This window comes from Aethalodelphis obliquidens, unplaced genomic scaffold, assembly GCF_003676395.1.
Source record: "Aethalodelphis obliquidens isolate GAN/ISIS:26980383/991018 unplaced genomic scaffold, ASM367639v1 scaffold27, whole genome shotgun sequence".
Classification (NCBI taxonomy): Eukaryota; Metazoa; Chordata; class Mammalia; order Artiodactyla; family Delphinidae; genus Aethalodelphis; species Aethalodelphis obliquidens.
The window spans coordinates 4,406,621-4,434,229 of NW_020837971.1; the positions used below are offsets into that span (position 1 = coordinate 4,406,621).

The following is a 27,609-nucleotide window of genomic DNA, read 5'->3' on the forward strand; positions in this document are numbered from 1 at the left end:
TTAGTATTTCACTTCCCTGATTCACTTTCCTCATTCTTCATTTCTGCTTCCTACGGTCTCCCGAGTCCTCATGCCAGGGTCTGCTTTTGGAAAAACCCGAACTAAAATGGCATCTTTTGTCTTCATGTTATGTAAAACATTGATTCACAGACTGCAGTCAATGAAGTCCCTCTATGCAAAGTCCCACAGGAGAACCTGGGGGATAAGAATGGCGTGGGAAGGGGAGAGAAAGAAACAAAGTCAACTGCACTATGAATTCCCACCACAAAGCAAACAAAATTTTTATCTGTTTTGTGATTGATTGAAAAATACATTCCAAGGGCAATCCTACTTGTACTGTCCACGTGCAGTGCTTAAGTGATGCTAATCAGGGATACCAGAACCCTAAATGAAGATCAAGCCTTAGCTGGTTAAGTTAGTTGAAATAGGATATAAACATCAGTTCTGCCTGTGTTTCAGACCTTAGTTTATAAATAGCAATATATAAATAAACAACATAAATAGATAATATATGTTATATTTATCTATACAACATATAGACAAATAGAAATAAAATTGTTCTTTGTAAGAAGTTCTATGTAAGATGACATCAGGCCAAGGAATCTTCTGTATGCTTTCTCCAAATTACTCAGTAAAGTGCCACAGATACATAGAAAAGAAAATGTCAGGGTTCACAGATTCTAGCATTTATAAGACTGCTCAGGTACTGCTTAGTTGTGCTTGAACCTCTTCCCTGATAAATAGTCACTCATTTCCCAACTACTCTCTTTCAACCAGTTCTGAAGTCTCAAATCCCAGAGCACAGCATAGCAGAGTAGAGAGGCAAGGGTGAGGAACACTTGCCTCTTGGAGCAGTCGTGCAATTACGTTAAGCACCAAAGACGGACGCAGAACTATACGAAGCCTTCGGGGTAGTATGTAGAGACCATCTTGAAACGTTTTACAACACAAATGTTTCTCATCAAACCAAGCAAACAAAATTAGGAACTTGTGTCAGAGAGAAGGCTCCCCACGGTCCAGCAAAGCTTGCCAGTGGAAGTCTGGCTACAAGCTGTGCACATGTGTTCACTGTTGTATGAAATCCAAAATGGACATTATTTCACACAATTGAGTGAGCAGCAGTGGAGGCCATGAGCCTGAATCTGGAAAAATTTTCCCTTTACAAAAACAAAAATGTAAAGCCCAGCATGGAACATACAACAGAAAGCTAAGCATGTAAGAATGGGATAATTATAATTAGCCTTGAAGATCAGGAGGAGGATCATGACACTGAAGTAGATTTACTGCAGGCAACAGAAGAAACTGAGAAAATATGCTTGGATACCTCAGATGTTAGAAGATGTAACATTCGAAAAAACAGAAACGGGCAGAGTAGGCTGAAATGCAAAAACCAAGCAAAGTGATGCTTGACAAAGTAAAAAGGCCATAATAAACACATCTGGGGGCTTGAAGTTACCTCAGAAAATTAAGATGTTCATTAGAATCAGTAACAGGTAGAACTGATACTGCAAGAAATTAATGGTGTAGAGACCCACTTGAAGAGTTTCACAGTTACAGAGCAGCAGGTCTCCAGCTTTATTCCATCTCAACAGCAACCACATGCACAACATTCTTCTACCAGTATTAATGTTCTTGATATAGAGTCTCAAACATGAGACCAAGCAAGGTGCAGAGGAGGGCAGGTCCGAGTAACCATGGGAGGAGGAAAGGAAGTGAAGTGTGAACCAGAAGTTTCGATTATAGCCCCTTGGAAGAGAGAGAGAGGCATAGCATACTTTTGATAAATATTGTTGGACAAATAAGAGAAAAATTAAAGAGAAACTTAAAAAAAGGAAAAATCAAGATCAAATCTACAAATAATGGAATATTCTTTGAGTGGTACTTCTCAAATGTACATGTGAATCAACTGTGGGGGGGGGTCTCATTAAATTACAGATTTGATTCAGTTGGTCTGGAGTCTCAGGTTCTGGATTCCTATCGGGTTCCCAAGCGAAGCTGATACTGCAGGTCTTCACACCCCGTCTTGAGTAGAAAGACTTCAGAGAAAGCCTGAAGCATGTGCAGTCACTATATTCCAGGAAATACTTCACTAAAACAAATTCACACTCAGGCACATTATAGAAATTTATAAGGCATTTAGAAGGATAAAGAAAATAGTTCACAATTATTCAGGGAAGAAAAAGGTTCTTCCAAAGCAACAAAAATTGAGTGGATCCAGGCTTGTCCTCAACATTACAAAATGTCAGAGGACAATAGAAAAATCCCACAATCTTTGAAAGAAAGAAGTTGTGACCTAAGAATTTATTAATGAAACTAGAATTCATATGCAAGTGCTTAGAAAAGATACCATGTATTTAGGTTTTCTATTGCTGCTATAATAAATTATTACAACTTTCATGGCTTAAAACGACACAGACTTACTATCTTCCAGCACTGTGGATCAGAAACCCAACATGGGTCTCACTGGCTAAAATCAACACATCAGCACAGCAGCATTCTTTTCCGGAGCCTCTAGAGGCGAATCCATTTCTTTGCCTTTTCCAGTTTCTGGAACTAGCCACAACTTGTGGCCTCTTTCCTCCATTTTCAAAGCCAGCAATGACAAGTTGCCATCTCTATCTGCAGCCAGGAAACGTTCTCCACTTTTAAGAATTTATGTGGTTGAATTGGGCCCACCTGGATGATCTCAAATGCTATCCTTATCTCAAGATCCTTAACGTCAAACACATCTGCAAAATCCCTCTAGCCATGTGAGGTAATACATGTACTGTTTTTGCAGATTAGAGACCTCTTTAGGAGGCCACTATTCTACCTACAACATCAAACATATGCTGTTTCTGAAAAATTTGAGTACATATACTAACAGAGAACCAAGGTTCAAAACTGCAAAATGGAGAAATAATAGTATAAAAGGAATTATGGGAGGAGGAATCAATATGGTGGAAGAGAAGGACATGTAACTAACCTCCTCCCACAAATACATCAAAAATACATCTACATGTGGAACAGTTCTCACAGAATATCTTACTGAACGCTGGCAAAAGGAAATGGTGAGCATTAAAACCAGGTTAGTTGGTTAATCAGAGTAATTATTGTATAAATAGTTATAGGAAAATGCAAAGTTGGAAACAATTCATTTAAAAAATTATGATATAATCCTTGTAAACTGGGAGTACAGTTGTTAGTGGATCAAAGAGACTGTTGAGTGAGATTAAAGTGGGCTACCTTACTCCTCTAACCAGGATAGAAGGAACTTAATGGAAGATCCTAATGGGATGAAAATAATTATTTGCTTTGTTTAGCAAAGCAAAGCAAAGCAAAACAAGCTGTACTTCATATAGCAAAAGGGAGCTTAAAAGAACTTAAAGGACATCTTAGACGACCTTAAAACGAAGCCTAAAACAGAAAAAATAAATATAAATTTTAAAAAACCTACAAGAACTAAGAGAAGAAAATAAATGCATCTGTTGTGACAATAAATTGTTGAATACCTTTCTGAAAAGGCAGACTTCTATTTTGTAGAAAAAGAATTCAAAATGCATCAAAGCCATTAAATGGAAGAGTGTACCATTTTATTTATTTATTTATTTTAAATTTTATTTTTTTATACAGCAGGTTCTTATTAGTTATCCATTTTATGCATATTAGTGTATACATGTCAATCCCAATCTCCCAGTTCATCACACCACGACCACCCCCCAGCCACTTCCCACCCTTGGTGTCCATATGTTTGTTCTCTACATCTGTTCTCTACATCTGTGTCTCTATTTCTGCCCTGCAAACTGGTGTGTCTGTACCATTTTTCTAGGTTTCACATATATGCATTAATATATGATATTTGTTTTTCTCTTTCTGACTTACTTCACTCTGTATGACAGTCTCTAGATCCATCCACGTCTCTACAAATGACCCAATTTCGTTCCTTTTTATGGCTGAGTAATATTCCATTGTATATATGTACCACATCTTCTTTATCCATTCAGCTGTCAATGGGCATTTAGATTGCTTCCATGTCCTGGCTATTCGTATATAGTGCTGCAATGAACATGGGGGTGCACGTGTCTTTTTGAATTATGGTTTTCTCTGGGTATATGCCCAGTAGTGGGATTGCTGGGTCATATGGTAATTCTATTTTTAGTTGTTTATGGAACCTCCATACTGTTCTCCGTAGTGGCTGTATCAATTTACATTAACACCAACAGTGCAAGAGGGTTCCCTTTTCTCCACAGCATTTGTTGTTTGTAGATTTTCTGATGATGCCCATTCTAACTAGTGTGAGGTGATACCTCCTTGTAGTTTTGATTTTCGTTTCTCTAATAATTGGTGATGTTGAGCAGCTTTTCATGTGCTTCTTGGCTATCTGTATGTCTTTTTGAAGAAGTGCCTATTTAGGTCTTCTGCCCATGTTTTGATTGGGTTGTTTCTTTGGGTTGTTTGTTTTTTTTAATATTGAGCTGCGTGAGCTATTTATATATTTTGGAGGTTAATCCTTTGTCCATTGATTCATTACCGAATATTTTCTGCCATTCTGAGCGTTGTCTTTTTGTCTTGTTTATGGTTTCCTTTGCTGTGCAAAAGCTTTTAAGTTTCATTCGGTCCCATTTGTTTATTTTTGGTTTTACTTCCATTACTCTAGGAGGTGGATCAAAAAAGATCTTGCTGTGATTTATGTCAAAGAGTGTTCTTTCTATGTTTTCCTCTAAGAGTTTTAGAATGTCCAGTCTTACATTTAGCTCTCGAATCCATTTTGAGTTTATTTGTGTGTATGGTGTTAGGGAGTGTTCTAATTTCATTCTTTTATGTGTAGCTGTCCAGTTTTCCCAGTACTACTTATTTAAGAGACTGTCTTTTCTCCATTCTGTATCCTTGCCTCCTTTGTCATGGATTAGTTGACCATAGGTGCGTGGGTTTATCTCTGGGCTTTCTATCCTGTTCCATTGATCTATATTTCTGTTTTTGTGCCAGTACCATACTGTCTTGATTACTGTAGCTTTGTAGTATAGTCTGAAGTCAGGGAGTCTGATTCCTCCAGCTCTGTTTTTTCCCTCAAGACTGCTTTGGCTATTCAGGATCTTTTGTGTCTCCATACAAATTTTAAGATTTTTTTGTTCTAGTTCTGTAAAAAAATGTCATTGGTAATTTGATAGGGATTGCATTGAATCTGTAGATTGCTTTGGGTAGTATAGTCATTTTTAGAATATTGATTCTTCCAATCCAAGAACATGGTATATCTCTCCATCTGTTTGTATCATCTTCAGTTTCTTTCATCAGTGTCTTATAGTTTTCTGCATACAAGTTTTTTTGTCTCCCTAGGTAGGTTTATTCCTAGGTATTTTATTCTTTTTCTTGCAGTGGTAAATGGGAATGTTTCCTTAGTTTCTCCTTCAGATTTTTCATCATTAGTGTATACGAATGCAAGAGATTTCTGTGCATCAATTTTGTATCCTGCAACTTTACCAAATTCATTGATTAGCTCTAACAGTTTTCTGGTGGCATCTTTAGGATTCTCCATGTATAGTATCATGTCATCTGCAAACAGTGACAGTTTTACTTCTTCTTTTCCAATTTGTATTCCTTTTATGTCTTTTTCTTCTCTGATTGCCGTGGCTAGGACTTCCAAAACTATGCTGAATAATAGTGGCGAGAGTGGACATCCTTGTCTTGTTCCTGATCTTAGAGGAAATGCTTTCAGTTTTTCACCATTGAGAATGATGTTTGCTGTGGATTTGTCATATATGGCCTTTATTATTTTGAGGTAGGCTCCCTCTATGCCAAATTTCTGGTGAGCATTTATCATAAATGAGTGTTGAATTTTGTCAGAAGCTTTTCTGCATCTATTGAGATGATCATATGGTTTTTCTCTTTCAATTTGTTAATATGGTGTATCACATTGATTGATTTGTGTATATTGAAGAATACTTGCATTCCTGGGATAAATCCCATTTGATCATGGTGTATGATCCTTTTAATGTGTTGCTGGATTCTGTTTGCTAGTATTTTGTTGAGGATTGTTGCATCTATATTCATCATTGATACTGGTCTGTAATTTTCTTTGTTTGTAGTATCTTTGTCTGGTTTTGGTATCAGGGTGATGGTGGCCTCATAGAATGAGTTAGGGAGTGTTCCTCCCTCCGCAATTTTTGGAAGAGTTTGAGAAGGATGGGTGTTAGGTCTTCTCTAAATGTTTGATAGAATTCACCTGTGAAGCCATCTGGTCCTGGACTTTTGTTTGTTGGAAGATTTTTAATCACAGTTTCAATTTCATTACTTGTGATTGGTCTGTTCATATCTTCTATTTCTTCCTGGTTCAGTCTTGGAAGGTTATACGTTTCTAAGAATTTGTCCATTTTTTCTAGGTTGTCCATTTTTTTGGCATAGAGTTGCTTGTAGTAGTCTCGTAGGATGCTTTGTATTTCTGCAGTGTCTGTTGTAACTTCTCCTTTTTCATTTCTAATTTTATTGATTTGAGTCCTCTCCCTCTTTTTCTTGATGAGTCTGGCTAATGGTTTATCAATTTTGTTTATCTTCTCAAAGAACAGCTTTTAGTTTTTCTGTTTTTTTTTTTGTTTGTTTTGTTTTTTTTCGGTACGCAGGCCTCTCACTGCTGTGGCCTCTCCCACTGCAGAGCACAGGCTCCGGCCGCACAGGCCCAGCAGCCATGGCTCACAGGCCCAGCCGCTCTGCGGCATGTGGGATCCTCCTGGACGGGGGCACGAACCCACGTCCCCTGCATCGGCAGGCGGACTCTCAACCACTGCGCCACCAGGGAAGCCCAGTTTTATTGATATTTGATGTTGTTTTCTTTGTTTCTGTTTCATTTGTTTCTGCTCTGATCATTACGATTTCTTTCCTTCTACTACCTTTGGGTTTTGTTTGTTCTTCTTTCTCTAGTTCCTTTAGGTGTAAGGTTAGATTGTTATTTGAGATTTTTCTTGTTTCTTGAGGTAGGCTTGTATTGCTATAAACTTCCCACTTAGCACTGCTTTTGCTGCATCCCATAGGTTTTGGATCGTCGTGTTTTCATTGTCATTTGTCTCTAGGTATTTTTTGATTTCCTCCTTGATTTCTTCAGTGATCTCTTGGTTATTTAGTAACGTATTGTTTAGCCTCCATGTGTTTGTATTTTTTTACAGATTTTTTCCTCTAATTGAAATCTAGTCTCATAGCGTTGTGGTTGGGAAAGATACTTGATACGATTTCAATTTTCTTAAATTTACCAAGCCTTGATTTGTGACCCAAGATATGATCTATCCTGGAGAATGTTCTCTGCACACTTGGGAAGAAAGTGTAATCTGCTGTTTTTGGATGGAATGCCCTGTAAATATCAATTAAATCTATCTGGTCTATTGTGTCATTTAAATCTTGTGTTTCCTTATTACTTTTCTGTTTGGATGATCTCTCCATTGGTGTAAGTGAGATGTTAATGTCCCCCACTATTATTGTGTTACTGTCGATTTCCTCTTTTATAGCTGTTAGCAGTTGCCTTATGTTTTAAGGTGCTCCTATGCTGTGTGCATATATATTTATAATTGTTATGTCTTCTTCTTGGATTGATCCCTTGATCATTATGTAGTGTCCTTCCTTGTCTCTTGTAACATTCTTTATTTTAAAGTCTATTTTATCTGATATGAGTATTGCTCCTCCAGCTTTCTTTTGATTTCCATTTTCATGGAATATCTTTTTCCATCCCCTCACTTTCAGTCTTTACGTGTCTGAAGTGGGTCTCTTGTAGACTGCATATATACGGGTCTTGTTTTTATATCCATTCAGCGAGCCTGTGTCTTTTGGCTGGAGCGTTTAATCCATTCACGTTTAAGGTAATTATCGATATTTATGTTCCTATGACCATTTTCTTAATTGGCATGGATTTGTTTTTTAGGTCCTTTTCTTCTCTTGTGTTTACCACTTAGAGATTTCCTTTAGGATTTATTGTAGAAGTGGTTTGGTGGTGCTGAATTCTCTTAGCTTATGCTTGTCTGTAAAGCTTCAGATTTTTCCGTTGATTCTGAATGAGTTCCTTGCTGGGTAGAGTAATCTTTGTTGTAGTTTCTTCCCTTTCATCACTTTAAATATGTCATGCAACTCCCTTCTGGCTTGTAGAGTTTCTGCTCACAAATCAGCTGTTAACCTTATGGGAGTTCCCTTGTATGTTATTTGTCGTTTTTCTCTTGTTGCTTTCAGTAATTTTTCTTTGTCTTGAATTTTTGTCAGTTTGATTACTATGTGTCTTGACGTGTTTCTCCTTGGGTTTATCCTGCCTGGGACTCCCTATGCTTCCTGGACTTGGGTGGCTATTTCCTTTCCCATGTTAGGAAAGTTTTTGACTATAATCTCTTCAACTATTTTCTCGGGTCTTTTCTCTCTCTCTTCTCCTTCTGGGACCCCTATAATGCAAATGTTATTGCATTTAATGTTGTCCCAGAGGTCTTTTATGCTGTCTTCATTTCTTTTCATTCTTTTTTCTTTATTCTGTTCTTTGGCAGTGAATTCCACAATTCTGCCTTCCAGGTCACTTATCCATTCTTCTGCCTCGCTTATTCTGCTATTGATTCCTTCTAGTGTAGTTTTCATTTCACGTATTGTATTGTTCATCTCTGTTTGTTTGTTCTTTAATTCTTCTAGGTGTTTGTTAAACATTTCTTGCATCTTCTAGATCTTTGCCTCCATTCTCTTTCCAAGGTCCTGGATCATCTTCACTATCATTATTCTGAATTCTTTTTCTGGAAGGTTGCCTATCTCCCTTCATTTAGATGTTTTTCTGGGGTTTTATCTTGTCCCTTCGTCTGGTCATCGGCCTCTGCCTTTTCATCCTGTCTGGCTTTCTGTGTATGTGGTTTTTGTTCCACAGTCTGCAGGATTGTAGTTCTTCTTGCTTCTGCTGTCTGCCCTCTCCAGTGTGCCATTTTAAATTGGTAAAATGTAAAGTGCATTTTTATTTAGTTCCCCCTGCAATGATCCATATTATTGTCTTTACTTTGTTACAGATAAGGAATCTGAGCCTTAGATCAGGGAATGGCCACCCAGGCATGAGCCTCAGAGCAAATCCAGAGTCTCACTCAGAGCCTGGGAGTTAGTCCTGGTTTACACGCCCTCCCAAGTATGTGTGAGGTGATGTAACTAGTGGCAGGTGGAGCTGGTGCTAGAGCCCAAGTCAGTTTTACCTCGTATCCTGTGCGCATGACCTTTCTACTAATACTGTCTCAGAAATTATTTTTCTGTTTGCATCTTTGTCTCATCCCTCTGAACCAAACATTTTGACACAGGTTATTTTTGTTCTCTCCTCCAGTTTCCCTGCATACCCTGAGCCCCTACAAACCCCCACTGATTTTGCCACTTTCACCCACTATGAGTAAATTCTACTCAGTCCCATCCCTGCCGCATGGTGTAGACCCTGAAGGTTTCCCGCATAGACCTGCTCCAGCCTCTTGATAAGGACTTGGGTGCTGTTTCTCTCTTAATTAAGGTTAATTGCTCCCCTTTGCACTCTAGATCCCATCTCTCATCATGAAATAATTCCACCAATTATCCCCTTTTCTCCTGAATCTTCAGACTCTGTTCAGGTACCTTCTCATCTGAATGTATGCTTCTCCTGAAAGAAATCTTCCCTTCATGGGCAGCCTTATTACCTCATAGCCACTTCTCAGTTTCACTTCTTCACCTTCCATTCATTCAGACCCCCTGACATCTGATTTCTGTCTCTGTCCTAACAATCAGCTGCTTCCGCTGAGGCCACCTGTGACACTCATGTTTCACAAACCACTTAAAGCCTTGTTTTATGAGTATTTCTGTTGACTACTTCTTGAAACCTTCTGTTTACTTGGCTCCCAGACATTCATTCATTCTGCATACCCATAGGAGTTCTCTTCCCATGCTACGCAAATTTGGTATATCGTTTTAAGTTTTACCTGACATATCTCTAATCACGACACTCCTACTGAGCACCGGAAAAGAGAGCAAACTACTACATGTCTTCACCTGAACCCAAATGAACTTTGGTTCAAACTTCGAAATGTATTTCAGCTACATACAAACCCAAACTCCCAAACTCCCAAACTCCCAAACCAAACAAACCCAAACTCATTTTGCCCATTACCCAACTTTCTAGACTCCATTCAAAGAAACCTCTTTCCTATATTTCATACCTTAGCTAATGACACCATCATCCATATCGTTTCCCAAGTTAGAAGTCTTCAGGGATTTCATCTTCTCCTTTATACCACTCCTCCACCCCCAGCAAATCACCATGCCTCATCAGTCTCCTTAGTATCTTGTGACTCTGTTTCATGCTGCCCTCCTCACTCTTCACTTCTATTATTAATTCATCACATATGTCTATTGAAGTATCTACTGTGTGTCAGGCATTGTGCTACATACTGGGAATACATTGTGAACAAAATAGATATGATTTCTCCCCTAATGGAATTAATACTTTAGTTGGGGAGATGGGCATTAAACTAATCTCACAAATACAATTACATAAATATGATTTCATAAATATATTTATAAATAAATAGTGATGAGTGCCATATAAAGTAAAAATAGAGGATGCAATGAAAAATTATAGTGGAGAACTTCAATTTAAAATGAAAGGTCAGGGACATCTTCCCTGAGGAGGTAGTGTTTAAGCTGACACATAAAGAAGGAGTCAGAGATAGTTTGGTGCAGGGTTAAAAAGGGGAGGTAGGTAGTTATACAGCAGAAACTAACACAACATGTAAAGCAATTATACTCCAATAAAGATGTTAAAAAAAATAAAACGATTGAATTAAAAAAAAAGAGTAGGTAAACAGAGGAGCTTGTGCAAAGGCCCTGTGGTTAGAAAAGCCTGGTTTATTCAAGGAAGTTCAGTGAGTGAAGGGCAATAACCCATGAGGTGTCTGGGGAGTAAGTAGGGACAAAGTTATATAAAGCCTTGGAGGTTTTGTGCTTTATCACAAATGTGTGGGAATCCATTGAAGGATTTTAAGCGTGATCAGATTCTGTGGCATCCGCAAATTTGCTCTTGCTTCGGTTGAAGTAAGAGATGATGGTGAGTGTGGATTATGATGGTGTCTGTGGAGATGGAGAGAAGTGGATTTGCAATAGATTTTGGAGGTAGAGTAGACAGAATTTGGTGATAAGGAAGCGAGGCAGAGAGAGAGAGGTTAAGAATGACTTTCAGGTTCCTGTTTTTAAAACTTGGAAAGGCAAGTGAAATTTTCCAAAATAGGGAACACACGAGAAGAGGTGTGGGAGGGAAGGCCAAAGCTTCCATTTTGCTCTGTTGAATCTGTGGTGCTTGTGAGACACACACGACTCAATAAATATTTATTTAATATTGATGTAATTTAATGATTAGATTTAAGATGTTTAATCTCAAATTACTTAAAGATGTTTCTAGATTGGTTTCTCAAAAAAAAAAAACAATGCTATGCTTTTGTTATTGTAAAAAAAAATTACTCTCAGAATTGGGCTTTTCTATGTGCAGGACTGATATCCTTCCGCATTTCCTTTGCCAACTGTTTATAGCGCACCATAGGCACAGAGTGGTTTCTCTCTTCAGTGCCCTTGGTCTTGTTCAGAACGTGAAGAAAAAGCCCTTTGTAGTTGCTAATATGTTCAGCAAGCCTCACCTCACTCTGAGTTTTAACCTCCCTGACACAGTTCTTCCTCTTCCAGTCTGTTCCTTTATTCCCATTCAAGGGTATCTACCTGGGCTGCTTTATTTTGAACATATCATTTATGTAACTGAGTTTATCAGAAGACAGCATGTGCAGGCTTATCCTTTCTAAACACTCATTGGGATTACTTGAAATGGTCGGATCGCTCTCTCCATAAAGAACAAAGCCTTGGGGGGAAACAGCCATTTGAAAACAGCTTTATAGTGTTTATAAGAAAAACACTTTTATTCAAAAGATGCAGAAAGGACCATCTTTAAAACATTGCAGAGAAAGCCTCAGCTCTGCACATAAAAAGAGATTCTGTAGGCCAAATATGGCCACTAATTTGAAATTTTCTTTGCAAATTGAATATTTTGCTTGGCTGAAACATGGTGATGTGAGGTTAGGGTACCACCAGCAGTATCTTTAATGGGAAGGCCGTTTCTTAGCCTAGGTCAGTTTCATTAAGAAAAATTGCCCTTTTACTGATTCGAAATAGCTTAAACAAATTATCTAAAGGAACTGTAGGGTTTAACTCATTTGATGAATTTTAATAAGAAATACGTGATCAGTCAAAAACCGGGAAAAAAGTGAATAACACTGAACTAGTTTTAATGGAAATTAGCTCATTACCCTCCTGGCTTACATTTACCAAAGGCTGAATTTCTGATGGAAAAGTTGCCAGGCTGTGGGGAAATGGGAGGATCTTTAAATTAAAGATCAACTTTATTAGTGGTATTTTTCTCCCTTAATTTAGCCTTAACTGGAGATTTTTAAAACCCGGGGGCTTTTCCCCTCTTTGGGAAACTTTAAAAAAAAGAGTTCCTCTATTGGAAGAGTTTCTCACTGTCCCTGAAATATTTTCAGGATGTAGTAGGAACATGAATCCCCTTTATTGCTTACAATCCTTTATAAGAAAGAATAACTTAAGAGGTGAAAGGGTCTGTGCGAGTGTCCAAGTGAGTTTCCTGTCCTCCAGCAGGATGCCACAGGGACTGTGAAAAAAAAATTTTCTTTCTTACTTTCTCTCTTTATTTTCCCTCACATTCATGTGATATGTGTATACTTTTGTTCTCCGTTTCTTTTTCCTCCTTTTTTTTTTATTGCTTTTTTATTTTTTAAATTGTGATAAAACATACATAACATAAAATTTGCCATATTAACCATATTTAAGTGAACAGTTCAGTAGTGTTAAGTACATTCACATTGTTGTGTCTTGTTTTTCAAACAAAATAGAACAAAGCTTTTAATAACCCAGGTCATGAACATCTTCACTGAAACAGGTTCCTACTCTTTTTTTGTTGCTTAAAGAAAGAGAGAAATAGAAAGTGTTTCCTCTGCATCTCTGTCATGTGTAGTAACTGTAGAATTTTCTATAAAATACGTGAAACTAATGATAGTTTTCAAAGTCAGAGTCATATGTTGTAGCAAGTACTTCAGTTGAAGAAGAAACCATTTCACATTCTGCAAATGGTAGTTCATTCAGTATATCGAACAGAATACAGAGGCATATTGAAAGATTTAGTCCTGTTTGGGGAAATTACTAGAAATCCCAAAAAGTTGCCCTGACGTTATTCCAAATTGAAGATATCATGTTGGGATTCTCTGTTAAGTTGTTCTTTATTGTATTTTGATCCCTTATTCGAAGTGGGGTGGTTTTAAGAAAGTTTGTCATCTTGTGATGGGCCCTGTGAATAATGATTTTAAAAAACAAACAAAAAAAAAGACTCTTACCAAACAACTCACAAATGCAAATGTAACTCACAAATGACTCTCCCTTCAGAGCTGCGGTGACTATATTGATGTTCTTTCATTTTGGGTATCATGTGTCAGGAGAAGTAGGTTCTGAAAAAAGCCACTTTTGTGGAACTTTCCCCTTGGGACAAGGCAGTGTTGCTAGCCAGTCATCACACAATTTGAAACGGTCCTTTGTGACACTGACATTGTCCCCACAGAGTTTGCATCACGTGAGGTGAGACCTCAGTCAAACATTGTTACTAATGAACAGGTGACCAACACAATCCAATGATATGCATAGAATGTTCTCAGGTTTCTCCGAAAGCAAGATTCCTAGCAAGAAAACATTGGAGGGGGTGCAAGAATAGGAAATTCTAAATTTTTTTTGGTTTGTACTTAACTGAATGGATATTACCTACAGCAGACATTACTATTGTGTTTTTATTTTTAACTCGTTACCCAGGTCATATATAAAGTGTTCCCTATACAGGGTGTTCAGATTTAGCAAAAATAAAAATACAGACTTCCCAGTTACATTGAATTGCAGATAAACAAATAATTGTTAATATAAGTATGTCCTATGCAATGTATGTCGCATGCAGTCATACTACAAAATTATTCATTGCTTATCTGAAATTCAAATTTAACTGAGCATATTATATTTTATCTGGTAACCATATTCCTGTAATTTATTAAAAATTGTATTTAGTTGACATATAGAGTTTAATTTAAACTTCAGTATGAAGTTGGTGTTGTCTTCTCTGCTCTTGCATTTTCAGGCACCAGAATTTCTTCTCTAAGCTATTTGCACTGTTTCTGTTTCTCTGTCCATCTCCTTGTGCTTTTACATGAGGAATTAAAAATATATTTTAGTTTTATTTCTTGTTCTAAAGAAGACAGATTTTAGAGATCTAATTCAGTTTTGTGCTTCATATTAAATGCATCAAAATTTCCTTATTGGCTGCATCTAACTTTTCCCATTTTTTTCTCTTCCCTTTTAAAAATGTCCCTACTCATGTTTCAGTTAGCTTAAAACTGTATCTTGAGGTCTTTCACTTTTGTTGTCTCAGAGTTAGAGTTAAATAAATGTTTGCATTTGTACACACACACACACACACACACACACACAAGCACACTTCAATAAATGAGCAGTATGGAAAACAGAGGTCAAGTCATTATAAAGAAATTTTAATTCCATAAGAGAAATGTAATATTCCACTTTCTGTAGAAGTAGGTGAAATAAAGGCCAGAAATAAACTAAAATATAAAGGAAGCTTTATTAGCATTTTAAAGAAAAAGCTCTTATTTATGAACTTGACTTTGTAAAAAGGACTATCAGCTCTGAAAGGCTTAAGAAAAAGTTATCTATATCCCTATTCTTATGCCCCTGTGAACGTAGGTGGTGAGACACCTAAAAGTATAGTCTCAACACACCAAGCCTGTCTTCTGTGATCTGGGTCAAACCAGAATGATTTCAGAAAAAGAAAAATTACAGAAATAAGGATTTAAATGTTTTTATTTTGTTTTAGGTGTTTTTTTTTATGTTAATTGGAATAGACTAGATTTCTTAGAGGGGTAAACCCTACAAAAGGTTACCATACATTTATAATATATAATAATTTGACCCACACTATTATAGTGTTTATGTAGCTCTTCCAATGAAGTTGACCAGAAAACTGGAGATTAATCAGATAGAAAACTTGACCTTACCAATTAACTGAGCCAAATTCGGTATACCCAAAATAGATGTTTTCTATTCATCTTCATTTCAATGTTTATAGCATGATTGATAATTTGCCAGAGAAGCTCTGTCACATAAGTTATTTATTTTTAAGGAAATCTATTCTGATACTGTTTCTACTACCTAAAATTACTTACTCTGAGGCAAGCGGCTTCTTTTGGACAATGACTCAGAAAGGGCAACTGTTGCTTCAGAGACCAAAGCCTCCTAGGCACAGCTCATCATTAGACGTATTACGGAAACTGCCATAATGGGCGCAGTGAAGAAGTCCTGGGGTGTGCCAGTGGTCTGAGGTCAGAGTGAATCAAACAGCCTCAAAAGAAGGGGAAGCCAAAGTGCCTGTGATGATAGGTGGTCAAATTAAACGGTCCTCTCTTCTTGTCTGATCTTGACTAATGTCCCTTTTATGCCATTTTAGTTCTGACACCATCACTACTGAGAGGTCTGATGATTATACATTTTCTATAGGAGGAATAATCATCTTTTAAGATAATGCCCCATGTGGAGATGAGAGCTCCATAAAAAGGAACCATTTTCAATACATCTGTAAGTCTAAGAAACTCCCAGCACCTAACAGATGTAAGGCAGCACATATTCAAAATCCGTTCTGGCACTGCGAGAAGAAGAAAGTGGAGGAACACAGAGAGAGTAGAGGAAATAATTGAATGTTTTGACATTGTGAGAATGTGTAAATGACATCTTTTCTCAAAAGAACTGTGCCGGCAATTCCATAAAACAGCAAATAAATTTTATCCTTCAGTGAAAATAATTATTAATTGGCCAATAGGTCACAGTGCTTTTCACTTTTCTAATTAGTGGTCAAATTGTTTTCATTGGCATTTTACAGAGTGAGTCAAAGAGAGAAATGTATTTATCTGTAGTTTTACTCTCAGCTGTTATGCAAAAGGATGTGATTAAATCCTTGTAATTAAATTATAATCAAACCACACATTGAACAGAATTGTTTTAATAGTTGGAAAGAGATACAAGAACATACATACAGCGTGTGTGAGAAAGTGAGCTAGTTCTACCCATCTCCTTTAGTAAGATAGTTGTTATACTTAAGCATTAAATTTAGCTCTGTGTTTCAAGGAAGGCTGAGGAACATAATGGATTTACATACTTTCGCTCTTTTCATAAAATGCAGCATCAGCTCTTCACAACGTTGCGCTGAGATGCAGTTAGTATTTACACCATAACTGAGCTTTAACTTCTAGATAATTGTGCCTAGATTCTTCAGATATTCCCTATAAATGGGAATAGTTGAAAAACATAATCCATTTTGTACCAGTCCCAGTTTTTTAAAGGTTGTAAACATTATGTGGCATATTTTCAACATTCCATTTTTTATTAGGCATTTTATCAGACACCACCTAACATGAACATGAGTGAAATCGTTGAAAGAGGGACAAGGTGATGTGAAAAGAAAGTAATTTTGTTTTGTATGCTAGATCATGCTTTGGCTTGCTAGGGTCAGTATATGATAAAATAATAACAATAAAGGGGAAAAAAGGAAAAAGGAATGAATCTGTACTTTTAATTATCTTAAAGGTCGTTCGGATCACAACAGAGTCGGTCCCATTGTCGCACCATTTGTGATAATTGAAAGAGCTCAATAAGCTGAAAAAAGCCTGGCCTTGATGATACATTAGTCAGTCAATTAACAAACATTTTGAGCGGCTTTTTCATGAAAAACATTGGGCTAACACTAGGGTAGAGGGATAATAAAATAGATATCTGCTCTAGAGAAGATCTCAGTGGGAGAAAAGGCCCATAAGCAATTATAATAGAATCTAATTCATAATATATGTATATACATTATTTTTAAATTTAGAACTAATGAAGGCTTGTTGACTGATTTTTAACCACACAAAGCAGGTACATAAAGCAGAATTATTTCTTATACTAAGCAAAGGTATTAACCTTTAAATATCTAAATTTCTATCTGTATTCTTTCTCCCTCTCCCTCTCCCTCTCCCGCTAAGGCTGCGCCACACAAATCCCTAAGGATGACTCAGTCTTAGCGCTTGTAAAGTGACTGATCGTTTGCCGCACAGTTATTCACTGTCACTGGGCTTCAGAATCTTCAGGCCAAATAGGGAAATATTCCTAGAATCATTAATATAATTCCAATAAAATTATTTGGGCCCCCTTGAAAAAAACTATGCAGCCAGGCAGAATTTGTTGTTGTTATTTGCTGTTAACCGATTTAAAATAACTTGCAGTTATCTAAATATCATGCCACCCATAAGTGGTAGTGGGATATATTTTCAAAGTTCAAATATTGTTTTCTTTATTACAGGTTTCTTTTCTCCATGGAAAACTCCAAAGCCTGTAAGTTGAAATTATTCTACTTCTTTACTGCTAGTTATTATTACAATTCCATTAAGTAAGATTTGAATGGGGTGACCTCAGAATCTCTTCCTCCTCTGAGATTTGTGATGTCAAAAGAGCAAATCCTCTGTGTAAGAATAACTTGTCTTACTTTCCTATAAAGACAATTCTGTCTGTTTTTTAATATTTTTACAAAATGAGCATCAACGCTCTTCAGTATGGTGTACTGAAAATACTTTAGAAAACTTTGTTTTACCCCTGTCAGAAATACTATCGTTTTTATCACATTGAATTTTTAAAAACAGTACAAATTATAAGCCCAGAGGTCTTGACCTGCAAGTTAAGTCTGGTCCACAAGAAATTTACCTGTATATATATATTTGTGTATTTATATTTACTTTTTAATGTATACAGAGCTAAATATGTGTGTGTGTGTGTGAAAAAAATGTTTTTTTCCTACCAAACCTGACAATCACTCAAAGTGGTGCTTCTGAATCACTCATCACTCAAAGTGGTGAACTCTGCCATCACCTAATCTCTCTGGGCCTAGTTTCTTTATGAATTGTCCTGAAATTTTGATGCTAAGGTACCAGAAGGCTGGTATTTTAATAATCTTTTTGTGAGGCAAGTTTAGCCAAGTTGCCTTCCCAGCTAGAGATGATCTTTACTTGCCGTTAGATTGAAACTAGTAATTATCCAAGTCCCAAGACCTGGGACTGGTTTTCTGGGATCCCATTCTATAGTGTGTTACAATAGTCGACCCTAACTGGAATGGCTAAAACTCATGACTGGAAGAGAGCTTAGCAAAGTGATTCAAGTAACAACAAAAACAAAACAAAACAAAAATCTCAGGGGATCACATCTTCCACCTACTTTTCATTCCTCTCAGAGTAAGCAGCTCAGACAGCAGTGGCCCCTGGTTTGGCCAGTGAGTAGGGAATTCTTGGGTTAATTGCTTCCCTTTTTTCTTTTACTGAGGGAATATTTAACTGCTTGATTTTCTCATTTTAGAAATGGAGATATAATTTTGCATACTTTTCAAGTGCAATAACTGGCTTAATTAAATAACATGGCTTTAAAATTATTTGAAGACAAGTGAAAATAAAATATTATTGAGCCCTGGAATATGCCTGAGCTCCAGGTTCCTCTCAAAGACAGATGAGGAAACCGGAGCTGGTGATGAGCAGCTGAGCTGTCAGAACATTCCAACCAAGCATGTCCTCATTTAGCATTCGGCTCATCTGGTCCACAGAGAATATCAGATGGGAAAACCGGTCTCACTTGGGCCTAGTTAAACCACTTAGTGATGCATGTGATTTTGAAAGAGGTATTTAAAATGAAATTTGTTTTATTTTGACCAAACTCTAAATAATTCCTTCCTTTCACCATCAGAGTTAAATCTGTGCTCTGTGGTTACACACATCTTTATCTAATTTAACAAGGAATCTTGCAACCTCATCCTGGTGCTACAATTATGCAATCTAGTGATTTCCTTATAGGCACCACATTTACACAAATGATACCATTTGGCATAATTACAGCATTTGCTGTCATTACAGTAATTACATCCGTACTCAATAATTCCAAAAAAAGGTTTTATGAACTTAATTTACAATTAATCCTGAACCTATACATCCCTACAAAAGCCAAGGCTTGGAGTTCCAGGTCCTAGGCTAAGTGAAGATAGACGACTGTCAATTTAACATCCTCCATGTATCCACCAGAAACTCTTCAGACTCGGGACTGTGATGACAGGCAGTGTGGTATAATGGTTTAGGGTGCAGGTTCTGAAGGCTTACTGCCTACAGTCAAACTGTGCTTCTTCTCCTTACTAGCTATCGTACCTTCCACTAGCTACTTAAGCTTTCAGTATTTCAAGTTCATCTATAAAATGGGGATGATAATAATACTCCTCTCATATGGTTACTCTGAAGAGTCTGTGGCTTAGTCCATGTAACGTGCTTAAAGCAGAGCCTCTACATGCTCAAAACTAGAAACTATTGTCATCCTAGAAAGCAGACCCTCCATGCATAAACCCTTAATAAATTAATCACCCTATGAAATGAAGGTAGTTTGCAAAACTATTCACTTCAACAAATATATATATAAACACATACCCGCTGTATTTGGATTTATACACTCTCTCCTCTGAAAGAGGATTGATGACATCCTTAGTCAGGATAAGGAAATGTTACCTTGCGTGAGGTCTCTCCTTCTCCCAGTCTTGTGTCACTTCCTGACACTGTTCCGTCCTGCTGATCCACACCTTAAGCTAATCCACATCAAGATAGTCACTTCTGGGGCCTCCCTGGTGGCGCAGTGGTTGAGAGTCCGCCTGCCGATGCAGGGGACGTGGGTTCGCGCCCCGGTCCGGGAGGATCCCACATGCCGCGGAGCGGCTGGGCCCGTGAGCCATGGCCGCTGAGCCTGCGCGTCCGGAGCCTGTCCTCCGCAACGGGAGAGGCCACAGCAGTGAGAGGCCCGCATACTGCAAAAAAAAAAAAAAAAGAAAAGAAAAGATAGTCACTTCTGTTTAGCAAGTAATACATTAATTATAGTGGGTTCTCAGTCTCTCCATCTGGAAGGAATCCAAGTTCATTCTTCAAGTACTGAATCAAGCCAAAAGCCTTCATCTCCCAGCCCTGCCCTAAAATCCTGAGGAGGTGTGTTTAGGCTACCCCAGCTTCTACAGGAAGCAAACAGTTTGTAGAGTTTTCACGGGGAGGACAACTTGCCTTGTTCACAAGCCCTCTGTTCCCAGTGTGCATCCTAGAATCAGAAGGTGGAGTTAAAAAACTAATATTAACCACACCATGATCAGGTTTTTCTGTTTTACTCTTTGATATCCCGTTGTGGACTGTATGTCCACCCTGTCCACTGATACTTCAGTGACTATCCTTTCATACAGTTAGACATTCACTCATTCGTCAAGGCCAACAGAGATACAAGGCTCCTGCCATATAAAGAAAATGATTTTGTTTTCATGTTTCTTACTCTAGTTAGGTGTTTATAAATATTAGCCTAGGTAAGGACACCACTGGGACCGGACAAGATTCAATCAGAAGCCTTGTTGAGAGGCAAACGCCGGCAGGAAACACAGTTCTCTTGAGGTCAAGGCCAGGAAGACTCTAGGTGGCGTAAGGGGATGGGATCAGAATCTAGGTGGTTCACGAAGATTGAGAGGAACAAGTGAGCACAAGATGTCCGGCTAGAAAGCAAAAGCGCAAAGACCAAGCTATCTAAGAAAGTAGGGAGAAGTCAACAAAGGGCACCTTTCAAAAGATGTTGTCAGATCAGCACACCAGTCCCAGAAAGCAGAGGGTGCCCTCTGATCCCAGGGCAGGGGGTTTGCTCCATGGTCTTCTGTGTCTAGGGGGCGGGGGTGTGAAGGACTGCAAGTCTGCCTTTTCAGTATTTCACGGGCGCTGTGATTTTCTGCTCTCCAGTCTTACAAATCCCTGACAGAGTGACTTGAGGGTTTATGCATGTCACAGCAAGACATTGTGAATGCTCTACTAAGCCTGAACTGGAATCAGTGAATTTCTCCATCTCTGCTATAGAAATTGTAGAATTTGTCAATCCGCCGCAGAAACTTTCCCAAACAGTGCCCAAAGCGTTATTTATTTTGTAGTTTTCAGAATGTTTTTTAGAATACTAATATTTCACCTGAACCATGTTTGCTCCAGTGACTGCACGTGGACAGTGCATATACCAGCAAGACTTATGGAGGAATCAGATAACCCTCCGTGGAAGATGGGAGAAAGAAATAGACATTTGCTGAAGCCCTATGACAAGTGGGATACTACAGTGATTCAGACCATACTTCTAATTTATTTACTTTTTAGAATTTAGTATCTTATGTTTGGAAACAGAAGGGAGAAAGTCATAGCCAGAATGTACCCACATGGTGCCTAAAGTCAGTTAAAGTGAAAAATAAAAAAATATGCCTTTAGCCACAATGTGGGTCTTCCTGTCATAGCAGAGGCACAGAGAATGGATGGTCAAAGGAACCCACCATGGCTTCGTAGGCAAATTTTGCTTTCAAATGAATTATGAAGCGCATATTTAAAGATTTTTACTAAACGGGAGCAAAAGGGTCACTGAGCAGAAAATTAGCCAGAACTCTAAACAAATTTACCAGTTATTCCCCTCAATGTATTATTATTGCAAATAGCACTCCCATTATAGTTATAGATTGGTTTCTGACCCAGGGTATGCCACTGACAGCTGCTGGACCTCTCTATGTTCCTAGAGATTATGTTTAATATTAGGGGTTTTCCATCTTTGTTAGCTATAGAACCTTTGTTCAAACGAAAGCTTGGTCAGTAGCCCATATAGAAAACAAATTAAAATGAAGCCAGTTGTCTTAGTTTCTTCCAATAGCTATAATAAAATACCATAGACTGGTGGCTTATAGAAAACAGAAATTTATTTCTCATAGTTCTGGAGTCTGGAAGTCCAAGCTCAAGGTACCAGAAGATTCAGTTTCTGGTGAGAGCCCACTTCCTAAATGGCCATCTTTTTGCTGTAACCTCACCTGGCAGAAGGGACTACAGGGCTCTCTGGGGTCTCCTTTATAAGGGGACTAATTCCATTCATGAGGGCTGTCGCCTCATGGCCTGATTATCTCCCCCGAAGCTCCACGTTCTAGTAATATTACCTTGGGTGTTAGATTGTCAACATAGGAATTTTGAGGGACCTCAAACATTCCGACTGTAGCACCAGTCTTATTGAGAGAAGGGTCAATGACCCATTTCTTTCTCAGTTTGCTGGCTTACTTGACCCCTGCCACAGTCCCAAGTACATAAGTGGGTCACAGGGACCTTTGTGTTACACAAGGACACAGTACATAGTACCTCAAATCCTCTCTACCTTTAAAACATTATCACTGATAGGTGACAGCTGGCTTTGGAGCCCTGCCCAAAATGTAGCCATCATGAAAACGGAAGCAGGACAGTGCAATAGGGGCCCGAAAGTTATAATCCTGTCAAGCTCAAAATAGTGTGTATCAAAACTGGTTTTAAAGAAAGAACAAGTGACCATATGTTACTGATGATTTCATTCAGTCACTAAATTTACATTTTCTGAGCACTTGCTATATATTGGTAATACAACAGTGGGAGAGACTGCATCCCCTGCAGTCTCTGTCCCCAACATAATCTATTTGCAGAGACAAAGGTAGACTCGCAATTACGGTTGAGTGTGAGGGGTAGGTAGAGGGTGCTGTGGGAGCACCCAGAAGGGACAAGTAACCAGATCAGGAATGGTCAGCAAAGGCCTTCTAGAGCAGGTGTCTCATCTGAATCCAGTATCCAGGTATAATGAGGACGGGAGATGGAAGAGTGGAAAATGGGTAAACTTTGCAGGCAGAAAGAGAAAGTATGCAAGGGTTCAGAGGCTGGAGAGAACCTGATGGATTACAGGGAATGAGAGGAGAGACCGTCAGTGGATACAAGAGAGAGAATCAGGACCTGGGCCCTCAGGAGCCACTGTATCCCACTCGAGAGCGGCCTGAGGACCACGCTCAGCCAGTGCAGAATTTTAGACAAGAGGGTACCCTAATATCGTTCTGCACACAGCAGGTTTAGTCAAAGCAGAAAAGCTGAAGTTGAGTTTGAATGAGCAAGAAGCTGATGATTGAAGCTGGCTGTGCAAACAGGTGATCTCGGTGAACGCGGCTTTCTCCTTGATAAAAAGGAATGAGTCCCTGCTCTACCTCACGGGGCTATAGTGAGGATCAAAGAAGATAACGTATATGAAAGAGCGTAGTATTCTACAGACCATTAATAAATTATGATGGTAGCAGCAGCAGCATTTTGGAGAAGAAACCACCAGATCAGCAGTAAATGAGGCTTCGTAGACGATTTTTGAACAATTCAAAAATCCCAAAGGGTTGTATAATTACTTATAAACTGTGAGGAAAGTGATTGAATGTTCAAGTGTAGGAGGTGCTTCGGATATGCATAGGTATGAGATGGGTGCATGCAGACGACGTCATCTTCTTCTTTAGTAAAAATGGTGTAATGAATCGGGGCCATCTTAGAAAGGAACAATACCACACAGTCATAAGCACTGACAGATGAATTATCTTGAGATACATATTGTCTTTATTTTATAGGGAGAAAAAACAGACTGACAGATTAAGTGATTTGCTGAAAATTACTAGTAGGTGACAAGGTTATGAAAGTTTACATTCAAAAGTCAGGCAACACACACATGTATAACCATCTGTGCTGCTTTATTATATAGAAATAGAATCTCTCAAGGCACTTATACCAAAGTTTTGAATGTTTTGTGAAAGAAAAGTCTACAGGGCAAGAAAGTCAAACTTAAAGGTGAGGGCTGTGGAATGCGACAAGGGAAACAGCAAGAAAGAGTTCATTGTCAGTCATTTTCTCTGTTCTCTTTCACTTTCCAGATAACAGACCGATGGGAGAATCAAGGCAGTCCTCAAACGAGTCTATCTGCTCCGGCCATACCGCAGAACCTGCCCTTCCCACCCGCCCTTCACAGGAGTTCATTTCCTGACTCAACAGAGGCCTTTGACCCAAGGAAGCCTGACCCATATGAGCTCTACGAGAAATCTAGAGCCATTTATGAAAGTAGGCGTAAGTGAAAGCCACAAAAAACAAGGGTGTATTAATAACAGCTGAAGCCCTGACAGGAGATATATTGAGGCTGAAATGATCTGGCGTGGTGATTTTATATTCTGAGCTTCAAAATGTATCTCAAAAGTAAAGCCAGCTGATCGAAACTTTTCTTTCAAAAAGAAAGAAAAAAGCCTGTCAACTCAGAAAAAGCTTATATCTTTTGGTTTTAAATTTTGTTTCCTACTTTATTCCCCCTAAGCCCCTGAGAAAAATCAGGAATGTATTTGGGGGGCCAGGGGTGGGTCATGGGGGAAGAGGTTGCTAGTTTTATTTAAGCCACCAGATAATAAGAAGAAATGGTTGGGATTTTTATGTTTAATCTGATCTTGAATCTGAAGCCTAGATTTCCTTAGAGCCATGAATGTAGTCATTGAAGATTTTAGGAATGTGAGTAAAATGTTAGCCAAGTCCTTCCAACTCACAATGGTGAAAGTAATGGTTCCGAAAGCAACACAGAGCAGGTACCAATCACTTCTACCTGAAGTTCCACTTCTTGTTTAATGCACTGGGGCCCATTTGAAAGTTAACTCGTCAAATATCGTGTAGGCACTTGTCATCCTATTTGAAGGTCTTCTAAAATTATTTCATTGCGCTTTATAAATATTAGAAAACAGAGCTTTTTAATATTGCATATACGTTCATTGTGCCTCTTTCCACCATCTCACAGGTCATCTCTTTTGAATGTTAGAGGACAGGAATCCAAATGGCATGAATGTATAATATATGAGGAAAATACACAGTACAATATGAACTTGAGTAATGGATTGAAAAAATTAGCCTAGTGAGAAGGGTTTGGTTCTGGGCGCTCCCATTTACGGTCTGCTGACTTCCTTTGTTTTGGTGTTCCGCCAGTGTCTTCTTTCCAACTTTATCATCTGAAGCATGAATAGCAAGTTTTAAGTTGTGTGTTATCTCAGAGGATCTCAAATCTGCTTACTCTTTGATGAGCCCAGGGGCTGAGAATTACACCCCCAGCTGGTAAGGGGAAAAGTAGACATATCCCTTTGCCCATCCTCTACACCTCTCTGTAAAAGTAATTTTGGTTGATAAGCTAGTTAGGACAGTGGGCCATTGAGAAATCATCTTTATCAAAATGAACGTCCACCACCCCGCCCCTCTGCCACTTTATAAAAATAATTGGCTATGTCAGGCCTGCTGTATTTGATTCTTCTCCTTCTGACAGAACGACTGAAATGTCTTTAAAGGGCTGTACAGTGAGAATGTTTTTGCTGTGATAGAATTAGAACGAAGTAGGCATTTTTCACTGTATGATACAGGGTATGAATTCAGGGTATTAATGGTCATTATACTGAAAAAACTTGACAAAATTTCAGCACAGTTCTTAATACCTTCTCTGCTTCGATAACCAAGTATTTATTGGATACCCACTTGGCCCTCAGTACCATGGGGAGATACCAAAGTTGAGTAAAATGTCCTGCTCTCACGAATTTAACTGGGAGACAAGAAGAATAAATATAAACAAGTAGAGATCAGGATACAGGTGAAGTTCTAACTCAGAAGGTGGAATATATCATCCTCCTGTCCTTGGCTTGTTGAATTTTGTGGTTACCTGTAGGGAGCGTCAAGAGATGCTTCCTCCTGTTTTTGTCCCTTCATTAGTCATTTATTCCCATCCTTTTGCTGTTTCCTGACCAATGCAAGGCTTTATTATTCAGGACAAAGGCAATGTTGGTATTTATTCCGTCTTTTCTCTATGGTGTCTGATGCTGTTGTGTCCTCAGTTTGTGAGCAGGAATTGTGCATGACCTTCTTTTCAACCCTAAACGAATTCCGATTTCTTTAGCCAGCCCCTGCAATGCTCCTTCTCTTCATTGCCCTTCCGCTCCTCACCTGTAACAAACCTAGCAAACCAATCTGCCTTAACCTCCCACGACTTTCTTTATCAGTCCTCCTCTGGGAGCTCTGTACCCCCTTTGCTTTGCGTCCTAAGCCACTTGAACAACAAAATCCTGACTGCCTGCGGAGCCCTGCATGTGCTCTGCGGCTGCCTCTCTCACCTCACAACCCCCACCCCACCCCACTTCTTGCTTTCTCAGCTCTCTCTAATGTTTCTAAGGTCACAAAAATGTTTTCAGGGTCACGACTCTTAGGAGCCAAAAGAGGGCAAACTCATTTCCTTTCCCATCCTTCTCTTTCTATCCTGTTATTTCATGACACTAAATAGAGTGTGAATGAAACACAGAAATCATGTCAAGGTAAGAAAAACTCTGCCCTGAAGACGAAGGAAACCAGAAAAACACGGCACCGCTTTCTCTAATCTCTGGATAGCTAATCGGTTCGGTCTGTTTTTCTCAGTTTCACGTACCAGGGTCTTGATAGAACAGAACAGACCTTTGCCCTCTATATACAACCTGTTTCCAAGTGTGGAAAAAGTTTCATTCTCTCATTTAAAGTTTCAGAGCAATGCTCAAAAAGAATGTTTTGTAATGAACGGAGGGAAAGCTCAATCTATTTCTCATCATCTTCAGATAGGGTTTTCTTTTAATGACCGTGAAATGCATGCATCTAAACAAAAGACCCATATTTGAAATTTTGTGAACCACTCTATTCTTATTCTTTTGAATTACATGCATAACATTTAGCTTTGGCTCTATTTATTCTGTGTCCCCAAACTTTTTCCTTGGAGAAAAAATAGTGGGACCACAGAAAGTACGGAAGGGAATCCTAACCAAAGCTGTCTAAACCAAGTCCTTTGACATTTTCCCTGACCTGTAGTGATCTCATGGTATCCTCCTTTACAGCTAGGTCTAATGCTGAACAGAATTTTTGCATCCACGTTCAAAACTGGGTTGCAGTAACCAAATAAAAGAATGTACCTCCACCCACAAGCTTCTGCTATACAGAGCTACAGAATGTTTGTTATATCCAGGCTGTCAAGAAGTATTTGGATTCAAATCACTAGTCCCCTGCAAATGATGGAAATTTATCAAATGATGTAAATGATGCTGTGCCTCATTTGGCTCGTAATTAGATTATGCTGACATTTTAATACGCATGTACAGGACATCTTAATAAAGATGTATTCCTGAAAAAAAAAAAATGCTGTGATTTTAAACAAAGACAACCGTAGGATACTAGAGCCACAGGAAACAGAACATGGCAAGTACAAGCTTACGAGGGGAAGGCTAGAAACACCTCCTGTCTTCATAAGATCTTCTTATGATGACATGGGACTTGAGAGGAAGAAGATTCTTCCACCCAGCAGGCAAGGCAATGCCTCTGACTTCAGAGCATCAGGCAGGGTGCCCAGAAGTGGCGTCTTCAGGCTCCACATCAATTAACAAGAATGTATGAAACAGTATGTGTCTAGACTCTGCTGCGCGCTCCACAAGAGAAAAATCATGAGACGTAATCTCTGCTCACGTGAAGCTTACAGTGAAACTGGGGACAAAAACATAGGAAAGCAATTCCTGAATGACATTGTATTATATCACAGAGCAAATAATATCAGTATTTTAACAAGCAAAATGTGCAGTAAATATAGACA

General features: G+C 38.6%; 1 protein-coding gene across 1 annotated transcript in view; it reads left to right on the top strand.

The window, feature by feature from the left end:
* The window catches only part of MAGI2 (membrane associated guanylate kinase, WW and PDZ domain containing 2), a 610,224-nt gene that overhangs the window by 415,479 nt on the left and 167,136 nt on the right, over nt 1–27,609 (top strand). Inside the window, exons 10-11 of the mRNA XM_027124164.1 lie at nt 17,420–17,451; nt 23,870–24,053. Of these exons, the coding sequence (XP_026979965.1) occupies nt 17,420–17,451; nt 23,870–24,053 (216 nt within the window). The remainder of the gene's footprint in view (nt 1–17,419; nt 17,452–23,869; nt 24,054–27,609) is intronic.